At 41.7% G+C, this 15,459-nt stretch overlaps 1 protein-coding gene across 2 annotated transcripts; it reads left to right on the top strand.

The window, feature by feature from the left end:
• The first annotated feature begins 111 nt into the window (after positions 1 to 111).
• On the top strand, positions 112 to 6,904 carry LOC310796651 (transcription factor BTF3 homolog 4-like). Of its 2 annotated transcripts, none has more exons than XM_083658883.1 (6): positions 112 to 213; positions 1,088 to 1,149; positions 2,155 to 2,268; positions 3,599 to 3,800; positions 5,327 to 5,386; positions 6,494 to 6,904. In XM_083658883.1, the coding sequence occupies exons 2-6, from the start codon at positions 1,096 to 1,098 to the stop codon at positions 6,538 to 6,540; spliced, it is 477 nt and encodes a 158-aa protein (XP_083515009.1). In that variant the 5' UTR covers positions 112 to 213; positions 1,088 to 1,095; the 3' UTR covers positions 6,541 to 6,904. The 2 variants fall into 2 exon arrangements, with proteins under 2 accessions (XP_083515009.1, XP_083515008.1); XM_083658882.1 differs by having other exon boundaries at positions 114 to 213; positions 5,324 to 5,386.
• The last annotated feature ends 8,555 nt before the right edge of the window (positions 6,905 to 15,459 follow it).

Genomic DNA, 15,459 nt, shown 5'->3' on the forward strand with positions numbered 1-15,459 from the left:
CACTTTTGAACAGAGATTTTTTTGCCTGTTAAAAAAAATCCAACATACTGTGGTTAATCAATATAGATTTTATTTCGAAAGGTTAGACCGGAAAATCGACTTTATCCTTTCGAACTTGACACTGATTTGGTTTCTAGTGAAGCAAGCCGTGCTACAGCAGCTTCAGGAGAGAATAATCCATCGGACTGCTCGCTACTTAAATACTTCTCAAAGGTAAATCATTTACGAGTTAGTTCAGTTAGCAGTACACATCCGAGTCTATACGTTTTATCACATATTTTGATGCTGACGTCAGCTGTCTGTCAATAAATAACCAGCCAGCAAAAGCGTGTCCACTTGCTGTGCTCCTTACCCAGTTGCTAATGTTAGCCAGCCTTTTAGCTAGCAGCAGAGATTTGTCAAGTTAAATTTAGCTCCAGTTGCATTTGTTAAACCCGTGTCAGCCAGTGTTGTCAGTATGGTATCGGTTTAACTCAAGTAGTTTGCCGCTGCTTGCTGTCAAATCAGATGATAGCCAGCTAGTACCTAGCTAGTAACTAGCTAACAAGCTAAATGCTGTTCCCCTGGCAGAGCTTGATGAACGGTAGCAGGTTTCAGCAGTTCAGCTTGGCTGAGTGTTGAGTTAGCACAATCTCAATGAGAGGTCTCTAGGCTAAACTCTTTTTGAACCTGCTTAAGGGTAGTAGGCTACATATGGATTTTATGTTCATATTCATATTTTTTCCTAATTCTTTTAGTCTTAATAACCTGTTTAATCCTGGTTTCCTGTTTTATTTTACACAAACTATTGTACTGCTGGTTAAGTAGCGTTATTTGTTTAACTGGTTTATTTGCTACCTACCTGTTTTAATTTATTGTTGTGTGTGAAACACTTTGGGCTACAATTTTGTACGAAAGATGAAACAAACAGTATTATTATTATTACTAGTAGTAGTAGTAGTAGTAGTAGTAGTAGTAGTAGTATGGCGTTCATTGTTGTAGCAGTTAGCTCAGACTAGGTAGTCAAATAACCACATGTACTTCACTCTTGGGTGGGTTTATTCAATAGGTTGGTCTGGGAATCATCTAATTTATTCTTGCATTACAGATTGAGCCATGAATCAAGAGAAGCTTGCCAAACTTCAGGCGCAAGTCCGGATAGGTGGAAAGGTACAGTACCACACTCACGTTTCATTAGTGGGCATATACCCTCATATTAGCAATGATAACATTACAATGACTTTGTACAATATTCTTGATCAAATGCCCACTCCACACATACTATCGCAGTTTCACTCTTTGCCTTGAAGATTTAACGCTCAGTTGTGTCCTGTAGTTGGCTGAGTTGCTGCTCGGCTGATGGCACACAGCATCTGCCAGGTCTTTCCTCCTGAGCTCAGCATTCCCTTTATGGATGAGAGCATTGACCCATTCAACAGTGGCCTGTGGCATTGTTCCCATTTCACTGTGAGACCTTTATCTCGTCCACACACTAGATGGCGCTTTTTGCCTTTGTGTATTATGGATGTGATAGAGGGGGCCTGCCTGCACTCCTACAAACAGATGTGTGTGTTACAGGGTTCCCACGTCCTTGAAAGTTTGTGAATTTGGAGAAGAAGAAAAAATCAAGCATTAAAACTTTTTGTAAATGGACAGAGGTCAGTGAAAGTGCTTGAATTTAGGGTTTTTCCGGCATAGAGGATTACGAGGTGGCCGCTTCCGTCAAATTTCAATCCGCCTCCAGCTCTCGACAAGTGAAAACAATATTTTTCTAACAAGCGTTGCAGTCGGTGGATAGCTATCATTTGCGATTGCGTCATTATGTGGACATGGTGGTGGCATGGCATCGTAATCAGTACAGTGCACTGGAAAAGGTGCTGCCAAAACTTCCAAAGAGGAAGAAAAGTCAAGTCAATAAGAAATTACAGAATAGTTGTAACTTAACAACTATTCTGTAATTTCTTGTTTTAGCCTAGTCTTATGTTAATGTTTCACTATAAAACTGTTTTAGTCAAATATTGTTTGTTTATAATGACTAAAACACAAAAAAGAGTTGAAGAGTGTTTGAGATATAAAGGTCTCACCTGGCAGTAATTTGGGGTCATTCACTCATCTTTAATTCCGTTATTTATTTATTTTTTGCTCGACTGACATGACCACCTGTTCTGTCCATAGGGAACAGCCCGCAGGAAGAAGAAGGTCGTTCACAAGACGGCGACAGCTGATGACAAAAAACTCCAAAGCTCTTTGAAGAAACTGGCAGTGAACAACATTGCGGGAATAGAAGAGGTAACGAATTCCCTCAAAGGAAAACTTACGCAGTTTTGTTTTTGGCTCTTTTATCATTGTCCTGTTTCAGGCAAGATAAAGGACATTGAGAACTGAACTTCAGCAAACCCCAATTATGTAAACACATCTAGTTTATTTATAGGGTGCTATTAACCAACAGGTTTGTCTCAAAGTGCTTTGGAGAAAATAAAGGACACAACCACTGATAAAATAAAGCAGTGGTGGTCCATGGGGCTCCACCTGGTGGTCTACCATAGCACTGCAAAGAAATACATGTTATTTATGTATGTATGTACTACAGTTTTTACATAATACACATTAACCCTTAAAGATAGGCTTGGGCCGATTTTCGATATAAGATAATTGCGATATTCGGGAAATATCACGATTTTGAAAATCTAATTTCAGTGGCTGTAGCGGGCTCAGTTTTAAAGCCAGAGTAAAGTTTCTGGTATCATATGAAATTAGAAGACCTAAGGCATGGATTGGTATATATCAATATGCTAGCTTGGCACAAAGTTTGCTAAATAACGTTCCAAAGTTAGGCTAAATTTAATAAGGGAAAAAAACATTTTCAAATGGATCCTCTTTTTCACAGCCTAATGGTGGCATGTATGTGTGTCTGTGTGTGTCTGTTTTGAACCTGTATTGCATGGTTAAATCATCAAATTTTATTCTATGGGGGAGGTATCCGCAGTGGAAGTGGTCCCTGGAAAAGTTGGTTTGGTACATAGTGGTACTTGGTTTGAAAAGTTTAAGAACCCCTGAAGTAAGGGATAATAAAAAATTTCACAGCAATATTATTCACTCCTTCATTGGTGCTACTGCTCATTTGACTTATTGTGTTTTGCAGTAAATAAATATAACTTACTATCATTTTGAAACTACAATAATCTGAGATCTAATTTATGACACTTTGCTTTGTTGTCGCATGGTCAGTAATAATATTTATCTGACTGTGACATTCAGTGATAGCAAAGGTTTTCCCTTTTCAGTTGGTAACCTGTAACAATATGGCTCACATATGCAAAATCACATGCAAAATCAAATTAATGCTCATCCCATTGAAGTCAATGGTAATGTTAGTTGTGATGTCAAACAAAGCTGCAATTTTGAAACCAGCTCATGAAAGTGTCCCATACCTCACCATGTCAGTTTTTAAATAAAATTGGCTTGTTATCAGTTTAGACAGCAGAATTGTGTCACAATATCAAAATCACCATATCATCACCATATGATTCCACTGAACGATGATATGAATGCTGAATTATCACCCTGCCCTCTGGATAAGTGTTTAGAGCCTCTAAATGCGACGGTATTCTCCTCTCAGGTGAACATGATAAAAGACGACGGCACGGTGATCCACTTCAACAACCCCAAAGTTCAGGCCTCTCTGTCTGCCAACACCTTCGCCATCACCGGCCACGCCGAGACCAAGCAGCTGACCGAGATGCTGCCAGGCATCCTGAGCCAGCTGGGAGCCGACAGCCTCACCAGCCTGCGCAAGCTGGCCGAACAGTTCCCTCGGCAATGTGGGTAGACACGCACACAGGCACGCACAGGCACAAAGTCAGGGTTTCCTTGGTGCTGCAAGGACCCTTAATAGTAAGGATAAGACATCACTCACATCACAGCGTTTGAGAATTTTGCATTGACTTTGGGGCCAGTTGTATTGAAGTGAATGGGTTGGGCATGGCAAGTCTCACTATAAACCATATGTGTCCTTTCACCTTTGATTGAAAAATGCTTCCACCAGATTAAAGAAAACACATTACGGGATGTTGACTGATGCCCTGTTCGGTCATGTGTCATGAGGTAGTTAGCTAATCTAGCTCTATCTTGGACCAAAAATGGCTTGAGGTGAGACCAACAATAAGAAAAACTAACACAAACATTTAGACAAAAAAACATGAGTCAATATCACATAAGTAATGTGTTTTCGTTAATCTGGTGGAAGCATTTTTCAATCAAAGGTGAAACGACACAGATATGATGGTTTATAGTGGGACTTTCCATGCCCACCCCATTCACTTCAATAGAACTGGCCCCAAAGTCTGCCTCCAGTGCAACATTTGAATAGGGTGATGTTTTGAGTGATGTCTTTTCCTTCTTTATAGGTTCCTTGTGGTCCTGTAATATCAGGAATATTCACAGAATTGTGTATTCTGACAGTGAAGGTCAGCGGATGTTGTAAAGACCTGAACTGTGTTGGCAAGCACAGTAAAGTGGTACAATTTTATGAACTCCTGTTCTGGCTGAGCAAAATGAACAATGATTGGCTATACCTGCTCAACATATCCAAATGACTGATTATCATTACTAATAAAAAAAATATCTTGTGTTTAAAGATACGAAAGCATGAATACTCATCGCTAAAATATTGTCACATTATTGATATTGAAGTACTCGGTCTAAAATGTCCAAATTGTGATGTTTGGTTTCATCAGTATCGCCCAGCCCTAGTTCAAAGTGTAGAGAGAAAAAGGGATGACATATGACAAATGTCCCATGCCGGACTCGAACCAGGACATTGTGTTTACACCAGGACGCCCCTGGCAGCGGTGAACTCGCAGTCAGGACGAGGTCGAATTCACCTGAAATAGAAACCCAGTTGAAGACCGCATACTACATCCTCACTACAGTTTTGTTTGTTTATTCACACTCCATGCATGCATATATTAAAGCCGTAACCGTAATCTGAGCATTTAGAGGTAGTTTAATGGGTCGTAAAGTTCACAATCAGATATCATCTTAACCTTCAGATGATTCATTTGGATGATTTTGGGGGATTTTAGTTCAGTGGCAACTTCTCCTCAGTAAGTGTAGGCAGTTTTAGCCAATTATATCTTGGAGCAACATGTATGGAAGGAATTAAACATGTTTAAGTAATGGAAATGCATGCAGGCTAAAAGTAATGTAAAGCCATGGAATTTTACGTCAGTAGTGGTGATGATGACAAGTGCGCACACATACCGTAACTATCAAGGAATGTATCTTGTTGCCAATGTGCAGCCCAACTGTATTTGCTTAATGTTGGTTTTCTTGTTTTAAATAGCAGCAATGGATCTGAAGGTAGGGCCGGAGGAAAATGTTGACGAGGAAGACGACGATGTCCCAGGTACAGACTGCTGCGTCACTAATTGTCTTTGCTTTAATTCCTCTTTCTGATAGTGATGACTCATACCAGTTTAGAGCATGTGGTAATTAGAGCTTCTTCCTCTGTTAAATGTCAACTCATAAGATTATCTACACATCATTGGTTCCCAAACTGTGGGGGCTCCGCTTGGTGGTCCACCAGAGCATTGCATTTTGAATTATTATTATTATTTATTTTTGGCAAGGGAAAAAAACATTTTCAAAGGGGTCTGCTTTTTCACAGCCTGTTGTGTGTGTGTGTGTGTGTGTGTGTGTGTGTGTGTGTGTGTGTGTGTGTGTGTGTGTGTGTGTGTGTGTGTGTGTGTGTCCAGTAGCCTTACAATATGTTATTTTTTTCTGGTGCTATTGCATGGTTAAATCCGCATAGGGTAATTGTATGGGTGGGGGGGATGTTGGTATCCGCAGTGGAAGTGGTCCCCGGGAAATTTGGGTTGGTACATAGTGGTACTTGGTCTGAAAAGTTTGGGAAGTCCTGATCTAAATTATATCAACCTCTTTTCCAAAACTATATATGACATCCAATTTGTAAAAGAAAAAAGGAAAGAAGAAAAAAAGAATTCAAGTTCATCATTCAATATCTCACTACTATAATAAGGCGAGGGGTTCCACGTCCCACACAACTGTTCAAATGCGCTTCAGTTGAACGGACACGTCTTCCTTGAGGGCAAACCAATGGGGCACAGTAGAAGTGAGCACTGCCTGTTGAGCGGGCGAGCGTGCAAGGCAGTGAGGGATGCTAGAAAGGAGTGTGCGAATCACGCAATATTTATTGCCTCTTAAATATAGAGGATTCAGTCTGTGAAAGTGTTACAATTTTGTCAACCAAGGACTTGTCTTTGGTTCCAATTTGTTCTAATTTTGTGGTGTAATAATTGTGTTGGCATCAGTCAGTGTTTTCAAATGGTTGATGTCCCATTTTGTAAGGAAACTTCAGCTTCAGAATGTTGGGAAAAATTTGCTTTGATCAATCGACGTCTGATTTACTTGCTTTCCTAACCTTCAAAAGAAAAATTGGTGTCACTTTTATCAAACAGTGGGCTGACGTTCCTCCTTGTTCTCCATCTTGCAGATCTTGTGGAGAACTTTGACGAAGCTTCGAAGAACGAAGCAAACTAATGAATCCTTTTCCCCACCAACCGTTTTACCTCTTGTGGACTCGCAAAGGGCATTTCCTCTCGTGGAGAAACGGTTGTTAAAGAGCTGCACTGCATCGTCTCCGGAGGTGAAGCACTTCAGTTTACCTACAACAGCAACAGCAACAGCACAACAACATGCAGATACAGTAGGTTTTTGTTTCATTGTGGAGTCGCTGAAACACCAGGAACTGTGCAGCACTCAAAGGACTTGGACACAAGCTTTCTACATGGTTACATGTTGCTAGTATTTAAGAGATTATGTTTATTAAAGTACCGTAAAAGTGATTTGAAGAATTCACCTCACATGAAATGGTGATTGTGGATTTAATAAAACATTTTTGGCTACTGAATTTTCTTTTTATTACTTGATTTTCAGATTTTTTTATTTATTTTTTGGTGTGGGCTGCAGGATGAATAGGCCGTTTTCACAGCAAACGTGAGGCAGTAAAGCAGGAGGTAAAGCAGGTGTAACCAATAACATTCATGAGGGCCCTGGCACTGGAACAACTAATGCAATGGAACCATCATTAATGGTATTGGTTACACCTGCTTTACCACCTCAAAACGGTTGCTGTGAAAAGGGTCTATAGTTGTCACCTGCCAACTAATGGAATACAAACTGATATTTTCTATATATTTGCTTTGATGAGCAGTTTACTAATTCATAGGTCACATCTGAACCATTATGTAACAGTAACACAGTGATGTAGGAGTGGATAATGGAGATGGGTAAAGTATCTTAAGTTTAAATACACTGCTTTTTCCTTAAACTTGCATTAGTTATATAGTCTATGGTTATATACTATTTACTAAAATAATAGGCTATGGATGTAATCCATTAAGATTGATCTAATCCTAAAAAGGAAGGTAAACTCGAATGTACATGAAGATCTGTTAACTGAGTTTAAACAGGTTTACACTCCCTGACATTCCTGCTAACACCACATGTCGTTTCCATCGGTCCTTTGCTGCATACTCTGATCAATGGGCGCTGTAATTGACTAGAAGAGGGAAACTGTCTTACAAGGTTACAGGGGATGAATGCCATTTTGGCTCTAGGGTGTGTTAACATGAGCAGGACCGAGCTGTGGGGCACACCGTGTGCCAGCTTTGAGCCAAAATGTCTTTGCTGCTGCTGCTGCTGCGGCTGGATGGATGTAACCCAAGCTGCGCTAAGCTAGCCAGCGTTATCCCGAGCAAAACCGGAAGCCATCTGTTGCTTGAAAGTAAAAGTTACAAACATCTCTTGGAAAATAAATAAGAAAGCGTAGATTCTGGGGTGTACAAAACAATAAGCGATAAACCCGGATCGAAGTATCGATTGAAATCTGTTGAGTCGTACTGTATATTAATGCTATAGCGCCTATAAATTGCATTGCATGAGTTTGTCAGAGAGTTTTATTTTGAAACGCCTATCCGGAAGTTAAATGATTTCTTTTGTCTTGACGCTGGTCCTTATTTTTCCCCATGTTAAACCTTGGGGGAGGGATCCTTGCGTGCTGTCGCACAACTACAGTAGACTACGGGCTGTACTTTGCCACTTGCACTGTGGCAGTAGTGGTCTACACACGAGGATACTCCAAAATAGCGTTCAAAGGCGATTAGCGCAGGTATGACGGATAACGTTACCAGCGGCGGGGTTTCGTGGCACTGTGCGTAAAGATGAGGATTCCTCCAGTGAGTAACGTTATACTCAATTTGTTTTCATGACATTTCACAGGTCTGTTGTTGCGCTAACGTTACAGCGCCATCGCAACGGCAAATATTGGCTTACCCACAGGCAGTATGGATTGATTTTGTTAGATTTTTAGTTTGTTTATTTATCGCTAGCGACGTTAATTGGTGGGGCGTTCCGAGAAGCTGCTTGACGAGCTCTGGAAACACTAAAACATTAACAATGAGAAGCTAGCTTCAATCTGTGATTATGTAAAATGGATGGAATTATTATGGGATGGCTTTGAGTGTATTGTAACCGGTCAAATTGTTAGCTACAAAGCCACCGGGTCTGTGATGATTATGTGACTGGATATGTGACTGTCCGTCAGAGCAGCAAGTCGCTGCCGCTCCTCGGCGCACGACCGCCCGCTGAATCCCTGCTGGCTGCTGCTGCTGCTGCTGCTGCTAACGGCTACATGGTTTTCCCGGTACAACGTGTTACTATTTAATGATACTATTATCCCTCCGAAAATTGCTACCAGTTTTCACAGCATTGTGCAAGTGACTGGGTGATAACTGTTTTGGAAACTTATTCATGGCCTTCCCCGGGTTTAACGTTAGTGGACACTGAGTTCAGCTAGCACAAACCAGCTAGTACAACCTGAGTACAACTATCCAAGTTCTGCTGCAAACAAACCTTCACTAGTATGGGATTTTGATGGTGCTCGGCTAGCCTACTCTATGTAATATAGCACAGACCAATTTTCGATTTATTTACCTAGTCTACTTCTGGGTGATATCCTCATTCTAGGCGACTTTTGGCCTGTGCACAGCCACAATGTCACTTATGGTTGCATAATCCAAGCAAATGGTCATCTATCTATTCTTGAGTGCTAGGGCTTCTGTTGCCCTGCCTCATCATTTGGTCTGCAGGGCCTCCTCAAACTCTGAAGATAGATTTTTGAAGAAGTGAGCCCATCCCAATACCACCTGGAATAGTCATCACAAGGGAGACATTTAATATGAATAATATCCTAAAGGGGAAGACCTGGTCAGATAATCGTTCAAGTGTTATCCCCCCCCCCCCCCCCCCCCCCCCCCCCCCCCCCAAATTGGTGTCACATTAATCTTATTGAAATACATACTAGACATCAAAGGTGGAGGCAGTACCACCCATAATTTACTTGTCTGGTCCTGTTTGGCATCTCTCCAGCATGGGCAATCCGATCCGTGAGAAGGAAACCTGATATGAAGCTTATACAGGACATTTGATATTATGCAGGTTTCTTACCTATAGCAAGAGAAGACGATATCAAAGTGGATCTTAAAACAGGATCCCAACCTGCGGGGATAGACTGACTAGAGCTAGTCTGATCCAACACAGACTTCCATTCAAGTACAAGCTCAGACTGTGTGTGTGTGTGTGTGTAGTAGTAGAGCCTTCAAAGATGTAGGTTACTGTATGCTTTCAGAAAGTATTACACATCTCTCCCTGAAGGCAGCCTGGCAGCGTGTTTTTTGCTGTATTGTTTTTTTGGTCTTGTGGTTTTTAAATGCAGATCAAAACATAGGGGAAAGGAGTACCATAATAGCATTTGACATTAGCTGTGAAGCAGGGAGCCACACAGCTTTCTCTGTGACAGGACCATAATACTCTCTTCACCTTCTCCCTGTCTTAAAATCTCAGTGGATTTATCTTTTTATCCCCTGTTGTCTTGTCAGATAAGTGATCATTTGTTAAATTGAAGATCCAAGTGTGACCTGTTACAGTATTTCTTGAGAGGATACTAACCTGTGGCATGCGACTCATTCTGTCTTCTTTAATCTCAGTTTCTTTAATCTCTAGCTATTCTTGCTGGAACACACACACACACACACACACACACACACACACACACACACACACACACACGTCTAAAAACTCTCAGTGGAGTAGGGGAGGCAACTCCCCAGTCCGCTTCCAGTCTAGGCGTCAATGATTACATAATGTGTCATTCAGTCATGCGATCAAGTTGTTAGAAAGTGATGTCAGTCCATTCTTAAAGAGGGGAAGTGATAATTTGAGGTTTCCTGTGTGCAGCCCCGCGCCCGCACCGGCGTGGCCGCAGCCAGCTGACTGTCTGGAGGAGGCCAATAGACTGTCTGGAGGGCGGGAGCAACAAAAGGAAATGGGCTCTCGTTCTGACAGAGAGGACTTAATGAACTCTGTGTGTTTTAGCATTCTGGCATTTCCGAGTGTATGCCCCTGTCTTATTTAATTTTCGCCGCCATGTCATGCATGTCCAGTCAGGCATGGTTAAAACTTATCGTCTTAGTAGTACAATGTTAGACCGTTTCATTAGTATGTCTCGCTCACAGTGAAGGCTGTTGCAGGGTGTAGTAGTGAATGGGGATTAACTGCAGTGCTCAATTGATCCAAGAATAGAATTGAGTCGCTGGTCCAGCTCTCATTACGCCATGTAGTTATACGCTTATGTTGACGCACACAACTAGAAAATGAGGTAGGAGGACACATTAAAATGTAATTCCCTTTGCAATTACGTTGATCTAATCTAATTTCCAAAAGAGATGTTGTTAAACAACAGCATGCTTTCATAGAAAGAGGTGCATCTTGGGTAGGCATTAGCAGGTGGGGTGCGCGGCCATGCCCAGTCTCGATTTTCTTGTTCTAAAGTAATTGCCTGTCCCTCTTTGATTTTGTTTTTTAACAGACAATGAATGTAATGCAGTCTTGCTACTTGAAAGTCAGTTGAGTTGAGGATCAGGTTGTTGGGAGTAGCATAAAATTGCACATGTTTTCTTCTAGACCCTGTGGCTTGCACAAACTGTCTAGGCAGAATCTTGCACTTTAATCTCAACACATTCTCCGACACACCCTCACACTCATCTGCTTTGGAGCTTCACTCCAAGTTTACATGTTTAAAAATACAACTCCTTCACTTCCTGTGACTAAAGATGCATTATTCAAGGCCTCTGCAGGTAATTAAATGTTAATCAGAGACATGCTCCTATCCTCATCATGGAGGCGTGTCTCTGTATGTTGCTCCCATAGTTCACCTTTTCACGCACGGCCCGGCCCGCATGGTGCGAGTTGGTTCTAGGGAGTCTTCATTCACACAGTGCAAAGGGAAATGTCTTTGCTGAGGATGGTGGAGGTCAGTTAAAGGCGTAGAACATACAAACAGGCTGTTTGTGAAAAGGTCACACTTTAGTGCCTGGATGTTACTGCTGTTCAGCTGTGAGGTCAGATGGGCGCGATTCACTCTAACCATATATTAGATCATCTTGTGCCCTTTGTTTTTGCTATTTGCTTAAAAACAGCATGGCCATTTTCATGACACGTTTTCATTGTTTGCTCCACAGAGACCCACCCAGCCACCACGCTGTTTACTGATAATTTAATATCATCACATATTAACAACATTACAGCCTGCCTCATGGCGTGGACTGAAGCAGACAACTCTAGTTCTTTTTGCCCTAGAATATTTTTTTTGCATACTAATAACCCCACTAAAAAAGCCAATAATTTTTGATAGTCAAACTGGTATGTAAAGTGTGGTGCTGTGTAGCTCTTGAGCTTGTTGCTAAAAGAGCCAGGGTTAAGAGTTCGATTTTCCACTAGGGTTGCCCTTACTTTTAGCCTAAATGAATGCACTCATGTTTCTGTAAGGCTTTCACCAAATGACGCAAGTTACATTTTAAAGTGGTTATTTGCGGGGTGTCTCGGTGGCTCACCGAGTAGACCGCGTACCATATGAGGGTCAGTCCTCCCTGCAGCGACCCGGGTTCGAATCCGGCCTGTGCTGCATGTCCTTCCCACTCTCCCTCACACACATTCCTGTTTCTTTCACAGTGTATGTCTCCCAATAAAAAGCATAAAAATCCCCCCAAAAATGATATAAAGTGGCAATTTGCAGGACTTTTGTCTCCATTTGGTGCTAGTAGTAAGCGCTCATTGTTGGTGTGTTTGTACACTGCACTTTCCACAGAGAGATCACCACCACTCAACATAGTGTGTCAGTACTGTCACTTTGGGTGCGTTCGTAAATAGGCACACCCCGAGCGCCACAGCGCACACTGGACCGTTCGTAAATTGGGCCCCGTTGTAATGTACCGTACATCCGCGCTCTCATTTCAGTGTAGAGCGTCAGGTTGGATTTACGAACGTACCCACTGTCTTTTTTCTTGGATTTCATGTTGATGAAGTTTGAGTTTCTGTAGGTCGCGCTCCCTTTCTTTGTCTGTTCAGCCATGGTGGCTATTACTAAGTTCTAATGGTAACTAGCTGGTTCCTCATCAAATTTATTCCAAACACAGGGTTCCTTCCCACGGTCGTGCAAAAAACTGGAAAAGTCACGGAGTTTCAAAATCTCATTTTCCAGGCCTGCAAAAGTCATGGAATTAGTAAAATCCTTGAATGTTTTGGAAAAGTAATGGAATTTTGTTGTGTGCACTGCATAATGAAATTGTTACAGTGGATGGATAATAACCTTCCAGGTTGGTAATGTGTAATTTTATGACAAATTTATTTTCTGTAACTATTGACATAACTTGGCTCGAAATGTACATTTTGGTGTTGGATTTTATATCAAGATTTTTTGTTTTAATGCAAAATCAATGTTTTATTTCAATAGCTTCGATGTAATGTGATGCAGTTACTCTAAAGCCCTAAGATCTGATATAAAGAGTTATCTTTGTCCAATCAATGTAGTAATAATTTCTGGTATTATTGATTCAGAGTCACCGCCTCTATGATTATGGATGCTTGAAATGTCATATATTTTTTTTTTACATTTTATCCATGAAAATCTGTGGGAACCCTGCAAACAAGCAAGCAACCCTAAGTAAACGCATCACTTTCATGAATTGGGTAGACACTAGGCCGTAGATTGAATCATTGTTGTTAATATCAGAGAAGAACAGAAGGAGGTTGATTTATACATATGAAAATGTCCCAGATAATTACTTTAAACGGAGGATTTATTTTGACAAGTGAAGTTGTTGGTGCTTGTTTGGGTCGAGCAGTACCGTCACCTGGCGCGTGTCGAAGTGTTTGTGGCTCCGGCAGAATGCATCTCCAAACCAAGTCATCCTCTGCCATCTGGACTGTGCTTATAATGATTTATAATGTGCTCCCATTAAAGCATTGTCAAGGTAAGGCGGCCGAACCACATTTGCTAAACTGCGCATGCTCAGAATGGCGCTAGAAATGAGCGCACAATATTTCTAGTTTATGATGAAGAGATGCTTTTTTTTGTGGGGCTGTACCACTTGTTTCTGGTACAAAGGTGTTTATACGAGGTCTCCCTCTGTCAGCCTTGTTGCTGGTGTTGCCGAAGTGGTTTGACCCATCGCTGCGTACTACATATATGTGTAGCCTCCTCAACCTCAAGCCCTCCTGTCCTGTGCCTTCACGGTTTTGTGCTGACGGTGTGTGGCCAAGCTTGCATCTTAAACTAAGCGGAAAATGTGTTGACGTCGCTCCTTTCTCCCACGGCCTTCACTCTGCGGAATATTTGGTCTCTGGTGTAATCCCTGGTTGCTCTTGTCCTTATGAGAACGACCCTGTAGTTCAGCCCGGCTGTTTGTCACTCGCCCACGCGTCAGTGACGTCACACACACACACACACACACACACACACACACACACACACACACACACACACACACACTCACACTCCAAGGTCTCTCCATCAGCAAGGTCAGGTTTGCTGTGGTGGTAGATAGCATAGTGTGAAATGTCATATTGTTACATCTCTAGTCTTTTGGAGTGTCTCCATTCCCACGTTTTTTATGGATTCTTTTTTAGAAGTCATATTTGTAGTTTTCCAGAGGGCCTGAAAGCACATTGAGCTCCGGGACTTTGCCCAGCTTACATTAAGGCACAACTGACTACTTGAGTCTGTGGCAGACCAGCTGGCTTCATTTTTCTAAAACTCACTTACTAAGAACTCCTTTCATACATATTAGGGCTGTGCCGATTCACTTATCTCCCGATTCGATACTATCACGATACTTTGGTGCCGATTCGATATATATTGCGATTCACGATTATTGCGATTCTACGATTATTGCGATTCGATATTACGATTTATTGCGATTTTTGTTTATTTTTTTCTTTTATTTTTTCAGTTTGTTTGCTTTTTTACACTAGATTAGAACATGGGAAAAGTTGAATCATACACTAGAGACTGTATATTATATATCATGAGTAGGGCTGGGCGATATAGTTAAAAACAGGGGCGGACTGGGATCATAATTCAGGCTGGGCATTAGATACCAAGCAGGCCAGGCCGATATGGGCCAACGCGCGTGAAATTTGGGCCGTTTGAAGCCAGATTTGGGTCCAATTTTACAATGAGATGCACCCACTTTAACCCTGAAGTGTAATTATTACTTCAGACTAACTAATAAAGTAATAAAACCACTAGTAAACCAGTAGGCGGCGCCTGGCCTGCTGTTCAGTGAGTGGCCTGACTGCAAGCACCCAAAAAAAAAAAAAAAAAAAAAAAAATTTTTTTTTTTTTTTTTAATTTGCTATTATCGATTCTGGAATAAAAGATCGATCCAAAAAATCGTGACATTAAAAATCGCGATACTTAGGTGAATCGATTTTTTCCCCCACCCCTAATACATATACGCGTATACCAGCAGCACACCAAGAGAAGAGAGAAGCAGTGCTTTACTGATGGGGTTTCCCCTCCCTGTGTCTCAGGTGTGGGCGCTGGGCGCTTGCCAGACTGGGTGAAGTGAGACCGAGAGAGAAGCCTGCTGAGATCCACAGCGCCGCCTGGGACTGCTGAGGAGGACCTCGAGCAGGTGAGGATTGACGCGGAGATCATTGTTGTTTTAGAGCTAAATGTGTTCTGTACAGTACAGAGGCTTTCTACCCGCGTCAGGGGAGTATGGAAAATGATTTAAACAATTTCCACCTCCTTGGAAACTATGGAAAAACACAAATCATGACAACGTTGAGGAAACGTCTGGACATTTCACCACTACCACCCATGTCTGGATTACCAACAGGGCATGCAGGTCCTGAAAGGCCCAGGTTTGCACAGAGATAATAATTGTGTAAAGGATAAGTTAATTAACTTTGGACCTTGGATATAATTTGTTTCTTACATACTTGTAGTATCGAACTGCAGAAAGTATTGGCCCCTGAGTCAGCTGTTGGTTGAAACGGCGAGCTCCTCTTGCTAGGCCTCTTCCTGCTAACAAGCAGTTCATATTGGTTTTGTTT

The sequence above is a fragment of the Poromitra crassiceps genome (assembly GCF_964638095.1).
Source record: "Poromitra crassiceps genome assembly, chromosome: 23".
NCBI lineage: Eukaryota > Metazoa > Chordata > Actinopteri > Beryciformes > Melamphaidae > Poromitra > Poromitra crassiceps.

Coding starts and splice junctions, on each gene's coding strand:
- LOC310796651 (XM_083658882.1), top strand. CDS start 1,096: ATGAATCAAGAGAAGCTTGCCAAACTTCAGGCGCAAGTCCGGATAGGT. Junction 2,269..3,598: donor ACATTGCGGGAATAGAAGAG/GTAACGAATTCC, acceptor TTCTCCTCTCAG/GTGAACATGATAAAAGACGA. Junction 3,801..5,323: donor CGAACAGTTCCCTCGGCAAT/GTGGGTAGACAC, acceptor TGTTTTAAATAG/CAGCAATGGATCTGAAGGTA.